Source organism: Falco punctatus, assembly GCF_963210335.1.
Source record: "Falco punctatus genome assembly, chromosome: 3".
Classification (NCBI taxonomy): domain Eukaryota; kingdom Metazoa; phylum Chordata; class Aves; order Falconiformes; family Falconidae; genus Falco; species Falco punctatus.
The window spans coordinates 23,493,663-23,511,865 of NC_137582.1; the positions used below are offsets into that span (position 1 = coordinate 23,493,663).

General features: G+C 36.5%; 1 protein-coding gene across 1 annotated transcript in view; it reads left to right on the forward strand.

The window, feature by feature from the left end:
• The window catches only part of CSMD3 (CUB and Sushi multiple domains 3), a 740,574-nt gene extending 722,765 nt beyond the window's left edge, over positions 1 to 17,809 (forward strand). Inside the window, exon 70 of the mRNA XM_080381544.1 lies at positions 1,306 to 17,809. Within this exon, the coding sequence (XP_080237670.1) occupies positions 1,306 to 1,465 (160 nt within the window). The 3' untranslated portion in view covers positions 1,466 to 17,809. The remainder of the gene's footprint in view (positions 1 to 1,305) is intronic.
• The last annotated feature ends 394 nt before the right edge of the window (positions 17,810 to 18,203 follow it).

The window sequence follows — 18,203 nt, forward strand, 5'->3', positions numbered from 1 at the left end:
TTATTGCCTTCGGTCTTTGTTAGTGTAAGTAAAGTTTTCTGTAAAACCACAAAATATTTAGAAACTCTGCATGTAGACAGTTCTTCCTACCTCTGTCAAATTCTGGCATAATGCCTAAGAGATCAGTTTTATTGTACTATGCTATACTTTCATTCCTACCTATTTAAAATGTTATAAATTTCTCTTTATGATAGCAAAATGGATGCTATGAATTAATGGCATATGGGGAATAATATAATTAATAGACTTTGTGTGTATTTACATTAGATTGCCCGTATTATTTTTTTTCACATGACAGAATTAAGAGTCATATCTTAATTTATGCAATGCCTGCTCTGTTTATTGGCTTGCAATTATATACAAGTATTATGTCATTGGGAGGTTTCATTATGGAACTGTTCCTGCATCTGAAATTATTAGTTCATATGCAATTTTGTTACATAGCCACCAGTCTTCTCAATTTCATTAGTCAAGTTCAACAGTGTTCATGTTATTGAGACCAGTATTAGTTCTTTGGATTTAGTGTCAATCTTTTCAGACAGCTTTAAAGCATTAGATGACTAAAGAAAATTTAATCACTTTAATGACAAGACAATTCATTGCCTACTAACTTTCAAAATGGTGATTTATGTCTGGTAGCTTGACAATAGTAATTGTAAATATACTCTGCAAAATAACAGCAGTTTAAAACACATACTATCATTTTTAAACGGTATCACTTGTTTTTGAACTGCATCAGAATATGAAAATTTATTTACATAATTTTTTAATACATTTGCTGTCTACTGTATGTTGTAAGCACTTGGCTCCACATTTCATATTGAGATTTGCAATACGGTATGCATTTTGCATAACAATATATATGAAACATTTTCAAGGGACTGAACTTTGATATTTTGAGTTATTTGGTGAAAAATAAAATGTTTCAGCTATAAATTCATTCTTGATAAACTTGTTGAGTCTCCAAAAGGAAAAAGAAAATCTGAGTCACATGGCTAGGGAATTATTGAATCTTTACAAGATTTTGTTGCACTCAACTATTTATCATCTGATCATACAAGCGGAAATACCTACCTCTTCCTAGGTTGTAAACTAAAATTTTAAGTGAATACCATTGTAAATGAATCATGAATCCCTTAAACTTTGATAAAGACAGTCCTAATTCTTATCACGTATATGGAAAAATATATTGAGATATTTTACCTCCCATAATAGGAACTGGGAGCTAAATTCTATTCAGATTCTTAAACCACATCCAAGTCAGAGGGAAAAACTTCAGTTACAAATACTCTCTTTCTTCTACAGGACTGCACCTAAAACACAGTATACAGGATGCTCTGTACATGAAAATAATAATGGACAAGCTGCTTTTGAAAACCCCATGTATGACACAAATGCAAAGTCCGTGGAAGGGAAAGCAGTACGATTTGACCCCAACTTGAACACCGTTTGCACAATGGTATAATGTGGCAATGATATGTCTTCAAAGTCTGGAAATTGACACACAACACAGTGCACACAGTTCACTGATTAAAAAAAAAGAAATTAAAAAAAAAAATTAAAGCACACTTTTCAGGATATACTGGGTCACCTTCTCCTGAGGATGATAGACAAGAATGGGTTGTGGTTATTTTGTTTTGATTTTTTTTTTCATAAACTGGATCAGAATTCTTCTTCGTGTATACCATGGAGAGTTTTAAAAACATTTGCTGCACTCCATGAGTGCTACTCACAGTTTATTTGCTTTTTTTAAAAAGGAGGTTATTCTAAAACATAAAACATATTTGCATATATTGGAGGAGCATCCACTATCAGTATTTCTGTGCTTTATAAAAACTATAATAGAGGGACTGGGTAAAAAAAAGATATAGATAGAAAATAAGAGCTATACTTACAGGAGACAATAGGTCACTGACTTCTCTTTAACAGTCATATTTCTCATAAGTTTTTACCTTTTTTTCATTTATTCAGCCCATTTATTTTTCTCAGAACAGTTAATTTTTTAAGTCCAGGATGTAGTATTTAGAAATCAGTGAGTTCAAACTACTTTTTTCATGTTACAAAAGAAAAATTAAAATATCATGTTCTTATTTAATGAATTTCCCTTCTCTGATTCATATCTTGGTTCCTTTTCATGTTCCAAGTCAAGCACCTTTTCTCTGTTTTCATTAACAATACCCACAAATGATAATGTTTCTGCATTTCTTTTGTCAATCATACAACTAGACAAATTTTACAATCAAGAATCTAGTATAAATTGAGCTTTGTCATGTGGCTATGTTCTTTACCACTGAAGGTCATTCAAAAGAGTGACCATCTTACATTTTTTCAAATGTAAAACGTAATTTAATGACATTTTCAATTAAAAAGTGCAGCTTACAGTAACATTAGTAATGAAATTCATATATCAAAAATTTAAGAGTCCTGTTTTCACTCCATGCTAGTTAAATCCACTTTATTCCTTTAGTATTTTCTCAAAATGCATGCACAAAGCATGGCAAAATCCCATTACAGTTAATGAATTCTAATAGACTTCGATGAACTTTGGATCAGACCTACAAGGCAAAAGGAAGTTATAATTTGGAAATACTTATTTTTCACATCTATTTTATCTATATATTTCATACTTTATGGAAACAAATCCTTACAGCTAATGATTTGAAATTGAATATGTTACCATAGTGCAATGAAAAAAATATTACTAGATAAATAAATAAATGAATGATTATATAAAGCCATGATTTTATTAGGGACAATCCATTCATTTTAGGGACAATTCAGATTCCACAGCCCTCAGATACAAGTTTTAGACATTCCAGAATCACTTCTAAGGAAATGTAATTTTTAGTTTTACAGTTATTTCATATCAGAATTATTGAACGGCAACTCAGTAATTTATTTAATGTAGGTCATTGTCTTCCATTCATAGCATGATTCACAAATACTGTGTGTTAGCCAGTGTGAATTATCTGTTATTGTCCCTTTCAGACATTATTAATTCTGTGAAAATCTAAACTTTTTATTACCGTAATAGAGAGTGCCTACCAAAAATCATTGTACCCAGGATTGCTGCTTGGATTTCTATAATGTTTGATGAATTTCTTATAAACCATTTTACAACACTTTGTTTTGAATATTCATACAACTCTGTCAAACTGTATTCTACTAAAAGGATGCTGTTTTATATTTTATACCATTGGTTGTTATTTATTCTTGTTTATTCAAATGACTGCAATAACTATGATTCATTCATTAATGTTAAAGTTAATACATTTGGATCGTTTAAAATGTTTCTTCTGCAACTGGCTACTCCTCTTATATTAATGCATACACTTTTGTAAAGAAGTATATTTTTATGAAAAAGGATTTGTAAAAGTATGATGTAAATTTTCAGTGCAATGTAAACAAAATAAAAATGGACAATTGCTTTTTTTAACCATGTTTCTTCTTTGGAAAATGAGCTTTTAAACTAATTTCAGTTGTGAAGATGAGAAAATAACCAAATTAATATTTCAAATCTGGTATTTTTGTGGGTCTTAAAATCATGTTTTCTTTTTTAATCTTCCTGTGAATATTGGGTGAAGTAGCAAGACTTAGATTACTTTCATGAATAACTGATGAGCACAATGTGCAAAATTACCTATTTACTAAAATTAATTTTCTGTTTGTCTTGAAGATTTACAAAAAAATAAAAAAGGCCTATACTTTTTAACCCAGTGAAAAGCACAGAAAACCCTCTTTTTTTACTTTCAAAGAAAAAAAAAAAGAAAACCTTAGTGTTCCTCAAGGTTGTAGAAAGCCTACTTTGCACAATTATTTTGCTACCTTTCTGCAGAAATACACAGGACATACACATTAACAGGTAGTACCCATGCATACAGTACTTTCTGGCATAAAAAAAAAATCATATTTTAATGACATTGGGCTGGAGGGGAGTATCTTAATTATTTTATTATAATATTAAAACTGTCTTTTAAATATTTCTCTTGCTTGCAAGCATGGAAAGTGGATGACAAATCCTGATATGCAATGCTATTCATAGGATAACCAGGGGCAAAAAAAGTCTAATGTTCTTTTGTGAATTTGGTGCTCTATATAAACTAAAAAGGCCCATTCAGGCTCACATTGAAACCAATAAAGACTGTTGTTAAATAGGTTGGAAAGAGAAACAAGGAGTGACTGTAAAAATGGTATTGGGAGGATCATGCACTAATGTTTGGGTAGTGGTGGTGTCGCAAGTCTAGAGTAAATTGGTTAATTATGAAAAGCAAAAAGAATCCTGTTTCACAGTGGCCAAATTTTCATATGCAACCTAGAATCAGAAGTTAAGCTCTTCTTTTTTTGGTTTATGCATTATATGCTTTAACATATAAAAGTAAATAAAATTTATGTTGAATACGTTCAACAATTCTGTTAATGCTTAAGCTAGTATCCACTTTGTGCTTTTCAAGAGTTATACTGACTTCACTTTAATAGGGAATGAACTATTCGTAATATATTGGGAGGTTTTTTGTTCTGTTGATTTGTTAGAGTTTTTTAATTTTGTTTTGGTTTTTTGGGGGTGGTTTGTTTGCTTGTTTTTTACTGTAGTTCCTGAACTGTTTGACACATAATTTTTTGTGTGTGAACTGTTCCATTTTCTAGTAGCAGAGTGGTTAATTTTCACTGTGGCATATGGAATTTCAAGTTTTGGTTGCTTGGTGGGAGTTGGTTAGCACGGTCTGCTCATCATTTCTTGTTTTTCTCAGGAAGATAGCTGAATTCAGATTTTTGGTCTTCTAAGCACTTTGGCTACATTATTCAAGCAAACACACTACACAGAGAAAATGTGCAGGAATAGAGAGATTTTTATGCAACTCTGAGAGGCCTTTCAAGATTAAGGCAGCTTCTGCAGTACTACGGACTGAGATTTAAAACTTCATTTAAGTTTCTATAGCCAATAGCCACTAAACTGGGTACCTCTGGAAACACTGAGAGTAGCTGTCTCTGAGATTTGTTGAACTCTTTGAATTCTACATTACCTGCATGGTCTGAGTCCACTGGTCCACTACATCTCATTAAAGGCATACCACAGTCTTGTTCATTGCTGGAATACAGAAACGACAGTTTCACATGTATTCACCAAGGTAGTTGTGCTAGTAGAACTACTCAGAACAACTAGACCATCATAAAATAGAGCTTAAAATGTCAGATTTTACTTTTATTTGTGAAAAAAAAGCTGGCATAAATATGTAGACATCTTATCCTGGAGAAATTCCTTGACAACAATACAAGAAGCTGCTCTTGTCATGGAAATCATTTAATAGCTACAAATCTTACAGCTTCTTATAGACAGCTAATGGGAAGTGAGTCCATAGCCAAGTCATTAAGCTATTAATCTAGGCAGAAGACAGCTTTTATTTTCCAGGCCTTAAAAGCACATATCTCAACTCACTAGTACAGTTGGCTGAAGTATTATGAAGTATTCATCATTTTTTCCAACATTAGTGAAATGCAAGGAATTTAAAATCTTGGATAACACTGCACAAAGACGTCAGCAAACCTGTACCCCAGTTTGTAGACCCAGTTGTAAGTCCTTAACTACTACCTAGCTACTGCAACATCTCAGTAAAGCATGGATCTCCCATGCAGGAATATACCATTTTTTTGCCATGTATGGTTCTGCCCATGATCTTTCTATAAAAGATGATCTGTTCCACAATAAGAAAGTATGCGTTGCAGCATTCTTTATAAGATAATCAAAGTTGGAGAAAAATGTGGCTTGTATCATTTGTTATACTAAAACCCCACAATCTTTCTTAGATTTATATTTGAAAATATTTTCCAATTTCAGATTCTCAGTATGGATTGATATAGGTACGCAAAGTGTCTGTGACTTCAGGAGGACCACCCAAGCAATGGTAAACTCAGCAGCCAAGTTCCAGAGCTTGTCTTGTACACATTTTGTTAGCAGTCTTACTAGCCTTACCTGATACTACAGAAAATCTAATTAGCATGTCTCAACACCCCCAAATTTTCTTTTATTTTCTGTGATTTCTTTTTTATTTTGTCACCAAAAGTTCAATCAAACATGATGGAGAAAGATGCACTAGGTTGGTTTTCTGGTAAAGCTGGAAGATAATAAAATCTGTATTATTGGTTAGCAATTAAGCATGTTATTCTTTACCTCTTTTTATATCTTCCTCTATTAAATAATTCTTACAGAAGAGAGTATTCACTATGAGGGGAGCATGATGTAACATTGAAGAATGTGGTTTAGTTTAAGATTTCTGCACTGTATATCTTTTTTATTTTCCAAAATCTTTGTGAGATCCCAGCTGGCATTTTTAAAACAAATTAAAGCCTGTCATTTCAGCACTAAGTTGGCTTTATCTTTAGTTCCAGACTAAGTCTCCTGCTGTTTGATCATTTTGTTCATCGTGTACTTTGTACTGCTGTCCTAAGTGACAGCTAGGACAATGGAAAAATGATTCATAATTCGGTTTCCTTATGTAGTAAAATAAGTACAAAGAGTAATAACTCAGGCAAATAATTTTGAATAAAATTTTGCAGTGTCAAAGATTAAGCAGGATGAATATTGAATGAACATTTGATTACATAAAAAAATGTTCCAGTGAAGTGACTGTGTTCCGCATTCATTATCTTCTTGATACTGAAACTATGGCAACATAACATCCTGACCTACTCAACTGGGAATAAGTGTAGTAGTAGTTCTGATAAGTAGGTCCCACCATTTTGTGAAAAAATTATGAATGCTGAAGACTTATTTCATTCTCTAGCAATTGGTCTAGTATCCAGTGAGTATCTGTCAGTGCTCCACACTTCCCTGCAAACAAAATCACACCAAATCAACCAGACTAGACTAATTGGGTCAAAATACTTTTTTGTTTGAAGTCTATCGAGAAGACACTTGTAGAAGGTGCCCTAGCTACCAAACAGACTGAAGAGAAGATAACTTCCATCAAAGGAGTTGCACATCCATTTTAAGGTGACATCTTAAACCACATTAATTAAAGTCCAGTATTTTATGCTCTAGCTGTGTGTTCACATTTCTAATAATATACACAATGTTTATCAGAATAAACTTTGATCCCAATTACCTGGTACTGATAAAATAATTTATATGCTTAAGATAAAAGATGCTGTGTAGGGGCAGATTAATTATATAGTCATCTTTTCCAATACTTAAATGGCAGGAGATTAAATCTGAAACACTCTAAGTCTCTGCTGGTGATTTTTCTGAGACATTCTGCTTGGTGTTTTATCACATTCTGCAGTGATAAGAGTTTAGTCAGTGAAGTGCTAGAATTCAGAAACTGGGAAATAAATAAAAATAACCTTTTCAAATTAAGAATAGACTTTTGTCTAAGGGAAGCATAGCACAGAAGGATTCTACCCCCATATATCAAGTGATGAATTTGCAAATCCATGGGGAATCACCACATTCATGGTTAGTTCACCAAGAGAATGCTTAGTAGTATAATCTGAGTAATAATTTCGTAAGTTGCTTTTTTTATTATTTTCACTCATGTGGATTCACAAATCGGTTGATGCTGGAAAAGTGGTCAGAAAGCTCTAAAAGTGCCTAAGAAGAAAAATAAATAGAAGTATGGAAAAGCATAAAGGAAATAGATTGGTGTTCTGTGTTAACCAGCTAAATGTTGTTATGTTTGTTCAGTGATTGTGAAACCAAATAAGTAATACCAGGCTGATATGACTTTACCTTCCAGGCTCTCAGAGCAGCTTAATCTGTTCATTTCACCTGTGTTCGTTTTTAGGGAAAAAATTTGTTCCTCCACCTCTTAGCTGTTTTATTAAAAAAATAATAATAATAATAAAATGTTTTATACATAAAAAGTTTTGACAGGGTCCATCCCATTTTAATGATCTGCTAAAAACCATGATTTACATGGGTTTTGAGAGCATTTCTGCAGTTAAGTTTTTATTAAGGTAGAATCAATATATTTATCTCTTAAACCAACAAAGATAAAAAATATTTTGAGACTTGTAAATTTATACTTCTGATTTTATTTGTAAAATATATTTCAAAATGCCATACATAAAGTTGTGACAGTCTACCTCTGACTATGTTATGTAGAATACAATACTTATCTCTAAAGTGACAAGCAAAGAAAATTAATGAAAAGCTCTCACTGCACTTACTACTGCTCTTTTTACATGGCCTGTAAGTCTAAGATTGCCAAAGATGAAGCAGGACCTATATTAGATGTAAGGCTGATAAATAAAATGTATTTCCAATAAAGTAACTGTATTTTCCCTCTTTTATTATCTTCTCTGGATGCTGAAACTATGTCAACATGATAATAATTGTCTCTAACCAAACCTAAAACAGGCTAATTGTGCAATATCAGTCATGCCTGTGATTCTAAAATAAGATGATGATGGATTTTGTCATTATTGAACAGCAAAAATAACAAGTTTGGCCTGGAGTACAAAGCTTTCCTACAAATGAAGAAATTGATACTTAGCCACATGTTAATGAGCTAGGATAAACTGTCAATTGCTCTTTGAGAAAAAGGTTATATAGCACAAGAAAAATTCAGAATGGGCAATTGTCCTCACCTCAGCCACCAACTCCAGAGAATAATGCAAAGTGACAAAAGCAATTAAGATAGCTAAGGAGCTGATAGTAGAGGAACCAGTTAAGGCAGATGTCTCATATCATTTCTAAACATGTCCAGAAGGTACTGAAGATTATATACTTACTACATAGATGTATATCCCGTGTATATATACATATACACACTATATACACGCTATATAAAAAATAATAAACTATATATATATCTCCATGCACACCTCTAATGTAAAATCAATCCATTGGAGGTGAAATTTTCTCTACTGTGCTACTATATATAGCATAGTATATGTATATGATATCTTGATTATATACTATATTTAAAGTATATAAATATTAAATATATACACATTCATATATTCATTCACCTATGTGGTGAAGTCAGTTTGCAAGCAGGAGATCCTCATAAATTATTTATTTCTTCACATTACAATATATTTACCACCTGTTGAGCCATAACTGCAGGAAGACCTTGTCTATAGACAACTGCAAAATGTAAATGCTCTACAATAATAAGAACATCCAATACTGGTAGCAACATGTTATATTGAGTGTTAAAAGCTTACAAGTGTGAGGTATGACTTTAAGTGCCTTTATGTTCATGGAAGATAAGATGTAGTTGTCGGAAAGAGAGTGATTCTATTATACTGAGAAGACTAAATTAGTTTTCAAAATACAGGGACAATAAAGGCCTTCATAAAAATATAGCAGAATTTATTATTTTTTTAAAACAGAATTAGAAAGTACAGTACTTTCCCCTATTATGTGGCACAACTATGGACCAATACAATGCAAGTAACACTTCAAGCTGTTTGAGGTGGAATTCATCAGTATTAAAAACTGAAAGCAAAAGCTATGGTCTCACACAATGTTCAAAGAAATTTTACAAATACAGCATGAACAATAGAAAAATGTAGCGTGTCAAACGCCATGACATTCATAGACACCTACAATGAGCTTAAGTCACTAGCAACCTTATGTCTTAAAAAACCTTAAAAACATTTTAAGACCTTTCCAGTGTAGTAACATAATTCTGTGTTTCATACCTTCATTCTATGCTTTCATTCTAAACACGAAAATACTTTCATTATACCAAAAATAAAAATAACCAGCTACATGTAACTGTCCTTTATCATGGTTCTTGTTACCTCTGTGGGTAAGACGTGGATACCTGCCTGTTGGAAGAAGGGTTCACTGGAGTCAAGAAGACGCTCAATATGAGTTATGCATCTTGTTCAACTTTATTAGTTTCTAACACTACTTATATAGAACCGATACACATGCATATTTGTAAAGCAGAAATATAATTGGTTAGTAGTCTCTAAACGCGCGTGGTTCTCACACCCCTAATTATCATGACTAAAATAAGCATTCTATTCATGTAGCTAATTGTGTTGCTGTGCTTCAGCCTTGTAGTTTGTTACTCCCTGTTTTCCTATACCGGTCCCTATCTTTCTTGGCCCTGCACCTGCTTTCCCAGCAGCTGTATCTTGTTACAGCCATGGCCTGTTGGCACAACATAATTACTTGGTCTTAAGATTCAAGAATAGCTCAAGGCTACCTTTCTTGTTAACTTCAGCACAGCAACTTCAGTACAATTCTGATTACAGGCCTATTCTAATACCAGGCCTGGATTGTGCAGATCTTCAGAGATTCTAAGGCCATGCTTCTGCAGCCATTCTTCTACACCTGCCTAGGTGGGATGTCATGATGCTGGCATAGCTAGCTTTATTTTATCAACTAACCTTAGATTTGAGAAAGATGCAACAGATCTGAACCCCACACTCATGTAGCATGGAAGTATGATGCAACAGAAAGTAACGTTCTTCATGCTTCCTTTTATCTGTTCTTTTCCATCCTTCAACAAGGACTAGGTTATCAGAAAACAAAATGCTTTTCCTCTCCACATGCAAAACTGGCGCGATATGGTGCCTAATGACAAAGGGTTAGCCTCTTTTCAGTACTTTTACCTGGTGCTGCCTTAGCAAGCACAAAAAATGAAAGAGAAGAAAAAGGGTTAAAAAAAAAAATCATTAACATCAGCCAAATCCTTCCTTTGCTGAGACCCTTAAAAATAGAACAGATAATACATCTGCTTTTGGATTTGATGATCTACAGGGTTTTTTCAAACATAGATGATTCCATGATTCTATGCTGTTGTGCAACATGAGCAAGATGCAAGAATTCTGGGACATCCCTATAGCATTTGTAAGGGATACCAAATGGGAGCAGAATGTCAGTTCTGCTTCCTTGTTATAAGAAGGGCCATGAAAGTCACTAGGAAAACAATTTCATTCTGTGGAGGGGTTTGAAAATTCAGAGGCCTGTTTAGTGTTTATGAGGGAAGACTTATCCAGCTAGAATCACATTCTTCATGTTACTCTCCTGGGAATACTTGCTGTCTGCAAATACCTCCAGCTCTTGACTTCTAAAGTCTGGTAGCTGAGACTCTCAAAGTACTAAAAAGAGCTAACAGGTTTCTGGCAGTATTGTGATGACATTTAAATTGTCTTTATGAAAGATTTCTATTTTGACAGAGCAACAAATTATGTGCATAAAAATGGTTTTGTGAAAATATTCTCTGTTGAGGAGGTAAGGCTATATAACTCAAACAAAACTGTAAGTTCCCAGAACTAAAATATACATATAAAACTCTCAGAATTTCTTTACGGTGCATTTCTTTCAGCTTCAAAGCTTCTGAACTGTTTTGCAGTAATGGAAAGCTGCTGGTATCATAGCCAGGAATATGAGAACACGGTAGGAAAAAAGTTTCAAACAGATCATTGAAGTAGTTAATTCTCAATCGTGGAATTATAGGATTAGATTATTATGGAGTAATTCAGGCTGGAAGGTGCCTCGGGAGCTCTCTATTCCAGGCTCTTGCCCAAAGCAGTGTCATCTGTGAGGTCAGGTTAGGGCTTTATCCAGATGGGTCTTGAAAACCTCCAGGAATGGAAACTGCACAACCTTCCTTGGTAATTTCTTTCACTGCCCGACTGTCCTCATGGGGAAAAATTTTTCTCTCTGTGCTACATTGGAGCCGCTCCCTTATGAATTTTGCCTGCAGTTTCTTGTCTTCCTGTAATGTATTTGTGCAAAGATTTTGCCTCTCTCTGAGACCATCCTCACAGATATTGGGAAAACGTCATTAAGTCCTCCCTGCAAAGCTGTCTCTTCTCCTGGCTAAATAAATCCAGCTCCCTCAACCCTTACAAAACAAGTTTCGTGGTGCCAAGCCATCTTGGTGGCCAAACCAATTTATCAACATCTTTTTTGTCTTGGAGGTCTCTAAAGAGGTGCAGTGTTCTAGGTGCTGTCTAGCAAGTCTTGAGTAAGAGGGGAATCCTTCAATCTACTGGCTACTTTCCTGCTAACCAAGCCAAGGCTGCCTTTGGCCCTCTGCTTGCAGGGCACATTGATGGCTCATGATCAGCTTCCTGCCTGCTGTGACTCCCAGAGTCTTCTCAGCAGAACCTCTCCCCTGCAATCAGTCTTCAGCTTGTATTGCAGCCTGGGGAACATCTTTGCCAGGTGCAAGATCTCCTATTTGTTCTTGAAAAATTTCATAAGGTTTCTGTAATCCTGTGTAGGTCTTTTTGGAAGGCAGCACTACACCCAGCAGTACTGACTGCTACCTCACTCACACTTCGTCATTTGCAAATTTGCTGAGAATTCACTGTCAGCTCCTCTGGGTCATTGATATGGCTATTAACAGGACAGGCTCCTGAACAGGCCCCTGAGAACCACCACCAGCCTCTTGGTTAGGGTAAACACTACCCTTCAATCCTGATCTCCCAAACAATTTCTTACCCATGTGGTTATCCACCCATTCAGACCATAATGTCCCAACATAGGTATAGGAATATTTTGGGACACTGTCAAAGACTACTGAAGTTTAGATGACTGACATTAGTACCGACCCTTATCTACAAATATAGTCAATTTTATTTTTAAAGGCAATGCAGTTGTTTAGGAGGGATTTTTACTATGGAGGTGACAGATACTCTAACAGTTGTGAAATCTCCATCTGCCTCTGGAGATAATTCAAAACTCAACTGGACACATCCATAAGCAACTTGATCTAATTGGCTCTAATTTATGTGGGGGTTAGTCTAGGTGAACTCCAAAGAATCCTTCCAAATTATTTTCTGTTTCTGAATAAGTCACAGGGAGATGATGGGGCAGGCAGAGAATAAGACAGGAAAAAGGTAGCTGAGTGCAGCCACATATTTTCTTCTGGTGGAAATGAGGAGACCAAGCTTTTACACTGGATTAGATGAGCTCTGTTCATTCATTCTCATTCACTCTTCATGTAACAAGTGAAGAGCTGTCTCCCCTGTCATGACAAGTTACTCCTTCAGCTGTAAATGCCACTTTAAGGCGGAAGCAGAGGTGGGGAACATAAGGAAAACAGAGCATCTTCAGGGCTAGAGGCATATAATTTACTAGCTGCTTTGTTTGGTCTTTTCCTGGGAAAAGCTCCAGGAAAGACAGCTCAGGAAGACTACAAAGATGTTGTGACGTTATGCAAAGAAAAAATTACAAGGGCTAAACCCCACCTGGAACCCTAGAACTTAATCTTGCTACTGCCTCAAAAGACAATAAAATATGTTTCTATAATATATATTAGCAACAAAAGGAGGGCTAGGGACAATCTCCATCCTTGATTGGATGCAAGGGGAGACAGTGACAAAAAGGATGAGGAAAAGGCTGAGGTACTTAATGGTTCTTTGCCTCAGTCTTTAATATTAAGACCAGTTGTGCTCCAGGTACATAGCTCCCCGAGCTTGAAGACAGGGGCAGGGAGCAAAACAAAGCCCCCATAATCCAAGGGAAAATAGGCAGTGACCTGTCACACCAATTAAGACACAGACAAGTCTATGGGACTTGATGGGATACACCTAAGGCTACTGAGGGAGCTGGTGGAAGTGCTCACCAAACCTCTTTCAATCATTTATCAGTAGTCCTGGCTAACCAGGGAGGTTCCAGTTGATTTAGCAAATGTGACATCCATCTACTAGAAGGGCAGGAAGGAAGATCCACAGAACTATGGTCCTGTCAGTCTCATCTTGGTGCCATGGAAGTTTATAGAACAGATCATCCTGAATGCCATCACACAGCACATACAGGACAATCCAGTGTGGTGGGTTGACACTAGCTGGATGCCAGGTACCCACCTAAGTTACTCTATCACTCTTCTCAGCCAGATAGATGAGAGAAAATAAAACAAAAGGTTCATGGGTTGAGATAAGGATGGGAAGACATCACTTGCCAATTACAATCATCGGCAAAACAGACTTGACTTGAGGAAAATTTTAATTTATTATAAACCAAATCAGAATAGGACAGTGAGAGATAAAAAATAAACCTTAAAACACCTTCTTCCTACTATCAACTTCACTCTCAAATTCTCCACCTCCGCTCCACCAGGGGGACAAGGAATAGGGGTTATGGTCAGCTCATCAGACATTGCCTCTGATGCTCCTCCCTCCTCAGGTAAAGGACTCCTTACCTTCTTCTGCTGCACCATGGGGTCCCTCCCATGGAAGGCAGTTCTCCATTAACTTCTCCAATGTAAGTCCTTCCCACAGATTGCAGTTCTTCAGTGTGTGCTGCTCCCACCACACGTCTTGCCAGAAGCCTGCTCCAGTGTGGGCTTCCCATGGGGTCAGAGCCTCCTTCAAGAATCCACCTGCTCCAGCAGGAGGTCCTCCACAGGTTGCAGGTGGATATCTGCTCCACTGTTAGCCTCCATGCGCTGCAGGGAAACAGGCTTGGCGTCCACCCACAGGCTACAGGGGAAAAATCTGTTCTGGTGCCTGAAGCACCTCCTTTTCTCCTTCACTAACTTTGGTGTCTGCAGACTTGTTTCTCTTAAATATTCTTACTCATACAAGCCAGTTTCGCAGCACAAGCAAGACTAGCTAGCTACAGCAGGGCTTTTACCATCATCTACCAGGTCAATAAGTAGTTCCCACGCCTTGCCCCAGCACAGCCACCAATTCCCCATAAGGTTTCAAAAATTCATCTATTTGTGCTGTTTCTGCATCCTCTTCAGGCCAGTCCACCCTGCTTCTTGCCTCTGCTGCATCCAAATTCTTTCTTCTCTGGGCTCCTCTTCTAGCCAGCCTCTCTTCAACCAGGCCCCCTTCTTCTCCCAGGGCCTCTCTTTGTTGCTCCTACATCCAGGGCAATCCGTCTCCTCCCTCTGCTACTTCCAGGTCTCTCTTCCTCCAGTGCTTCTCTTAAATACCCCTCAGGAGCTATTTAACTACTTAGCAGGAACCAGCCACAGCTGCACATCATCCACATCAGCCAACCCACTGCCCCTGAAGCCAACCCACAGCTGTATATTATCAATGTTAAATAACTTGCTTTCATTCCTCTATAATTCCTCTACAAGCCAGCAGTGTGACCAGGTGGCCAAGAAGGTCAATAGCATCCTGGCTTGTATCCAAAATAGTTTGGACAGTAGGACTAGGGAAGTGATCGTCCTCCTGTTCTCAAGGTCATACCTTGAATATTGTGTTCAGTTTGGGGCCTCTCACTACAAGAAAGACATTGAGGTGCTGGAGCATGTCCAGAGAAGGGCAATGAAGCTGGTGAAGGGTCTGGAGCACAAGTCTTATGAGTAGCAGCTGAGGGAACTGGGGTTTATCCTGGAGAAAAGGGGACACGGGAGACTTTACCACTCTCTATAACTACCTGAAAGGAAGCTGTAGTGAGGTGGGTGTGAGTCTTTTCTCTCAGGTAACAAGCAATAGGACAACAAGAACTGGCCATAACTTGTGGCAGGGGAGGTTTAGTTTAGATATTAGGAAAAATTTTGTCACCCAAAGGGTTGTCAAGCATTGGAACAGGCTGCCCAGAGAAGTGGTGGAAGCACTATCCCTGGGTGTATTTAAGAGGTGTGTAGATGTGGTACTTTGGGACATGGTTTACTGTTGAACTTGGCAGTGCTAGATTTACAGTGGATTGGATGGTTTTAAAGGTCTTTTCCAACTAAATGCTTCAATTATTCTATGAAAGGAGAGCATGTGATCTAAACCTCCAAAAGAAATGGGAATTTGATTAATTTTCTGTTTACATGACATTATTCATTCTGTACACACTGTAATGCCTAGATGAGGGAGGTCTGAAATCTTAAGAATGTGAGTTATTGCTAGTACTTCATAAAAATCAAGGGACATGTTGTGTAAGGCGGGAAGTATTAGGGCTCATCTGACATGGTAAAATCAAGCAGTCTAAAGATGTTCTTGTCTGATTTGACTTTGGCACTCATTATATGTAGAGTAACACAGCACTGTACATCTTTGGAGTCAGTGCAGGCTGAATATAGATTTGCTTGCTGTTGTCATCAGGAACATAAACCAGCCACAAGAACAAAAAAGCAACTTTCAGTGTACTGCATTTTAGAGCATATAAATTAGGAAAGAGTGCTGAGGAAATACATTTAAACTGTACGTATGGATTTTAACAGAAGTAATTGCAACAAATCAAATTAGAAACAAAACAGATGCAGTTAAATTGTCTGACAAAGTTCTCATTTACAAGTCTAAGAGAGTCAAATAACACACATTTTCTAGAGACGTTGCTTTTTCCTGTTTTCTATTTGGATTATCTGGCAGTTGAGTTCCTTGTGTCCCTGACAGAAAGCTGACATTTCACTAATTGCTCTTTGACTAGCAGCCTACATCTAAACCACTTTAGAAAACACACAGGCTGACTTTAGGTGGCTTTTTGAGTGCTGGATTGTACTCCAAGCCAAATGCACCTCTTGGCAGATCTTACCACTGAAGAACAGCTGGAGAGTCAGCAGGCAGAAAACGTGAATCCCTGATATCCCTCAATGGGGAAAGCCCATGCATACCTACTTGCAAAGTGGATGGAGCACATCTGTCAGTCCTTGCAGTCAAAACCCATGGCCCATCAAGCAGATGGCATGGTGACAGACTTATCTTTTGCAAGTGTGCATTCTGCTTTGCTCTTGCTGCTGGTCTATAAGTAGTGGAATGACTGGACAAAACACAGGTCAAAGAATACAATCTCTTTTGTCCAATATTAAGTTTTTCATTTAACACAGGGAGAATTGCAACAGTTTGAAACAACAAACTCTGCTTCCAAAGAAGCAAAACCCTAATAACACTATGCATTGTTTTTTCTTAGAAAAGATTAAAAGACCCATAGTAAACCATTACCACAGCTTTTGCTTCTGAGTCGAAAGTCTAAAAAACATGACAAAAAGTTTGGCTGTGGAATTTTTGTGAGTTTTTTGGTTTTGTCTGTTATTTTTAATCTTCCCTCACTAAGTGACCTTTTCTGGCAAGACAGGTCTTTTGTTTTACTTCACGTAGGTGTGACCCTGCAGGCTCTGAACTTTCATGACAGTATGTCAGCTCCTCTTGGCATCCTTAGCGGGAACTGAAAAAAGGTGCTGACCACCCACAGTATTTTATAAGGTTAGAGGCTAAACTATAAAGTTTGAAGAGCATAGACAGATGCATTTTTTGGCTGTGCAAGGAAAGAAAATAAATCAAACAAAATGTCTGTTGCAGAAAATCAGGAAGAAAAGTTTTGGTTGCATGAACAAATGTCCCAGCCTGATAAACTGAACTGTAATTGCTCATGTTGATTTGGCACATTCTGCAAATGCATCCATTTCTGGCCTGTACCTGAAACATCAGCAAGCTGGAGAACACAGACAGAAAACCAAAGAAAGTGATTAAGTGGAGAGGGAAGGAAGTCGTGGCAGAAAAATTAAGGGGTTATAGGATAAGAAAGTATAGCTGTTGCAAGTTGAAATAAAGGAATCATTAGTGTGATGAAAGAATTATATCTCTAAGTGATAAGAGTTCAAATTGCTGTAAGTTGCACACCTGCTAAACTGTCCAAGAGTGAGATTCACTGAATGATGAGGAAACATTATTATTTGCAATCTTTTGAAAGAATTATGCTAAAAAGTACCATAAGAAAAAGATCTGTACTGGCAGCAGTACAGATACAAATTGTTTCTATCTCTGAAACATGAAACTTCATCATTTAGTTCATGTCCTCATATCAAAACAGTTGCTTACAAAATAGTGAATGAAATAGCATGTAGAGCATTTATTTGTACTCAAGATATCAAGAAATAGCTTTTATTTCAATGAATATATACATTTAAAGCAGACAGTTCTGCATTGTTCTGGAGATGTGTCAGGGAAAAACAAATTACTCACTAGCAGCTGGTGGCTTTGCTGATCAAATTGTTTGACCCCCCCTGAAAAGAGGTATTTAACAATTTCAGAATTTAAAGTGTCATGAAAATCTTTGTTTACTGTGACTGTTAAAAAGTACCACTGCAAATGTACTATATGTTCTTGAACTGAAAACATTGAAAGAGGATAAAATAACTAGAAATTTTTCTGTACAGATTTTTGAATATTTGTGGAAGAAAGGAATATATTAAGTGGGAGCTTGTAAAATAAAACATTAAAGCTTTACATTGAGATAACTATGCAATATTTCTTCACTAATTATTTATCAATTATGTTGATCAGAAAGTGGCACGTTTTTTAACCATGCTTTCTGTATCAAAAGTACCCAACTACCTGTTTCTTCAGGG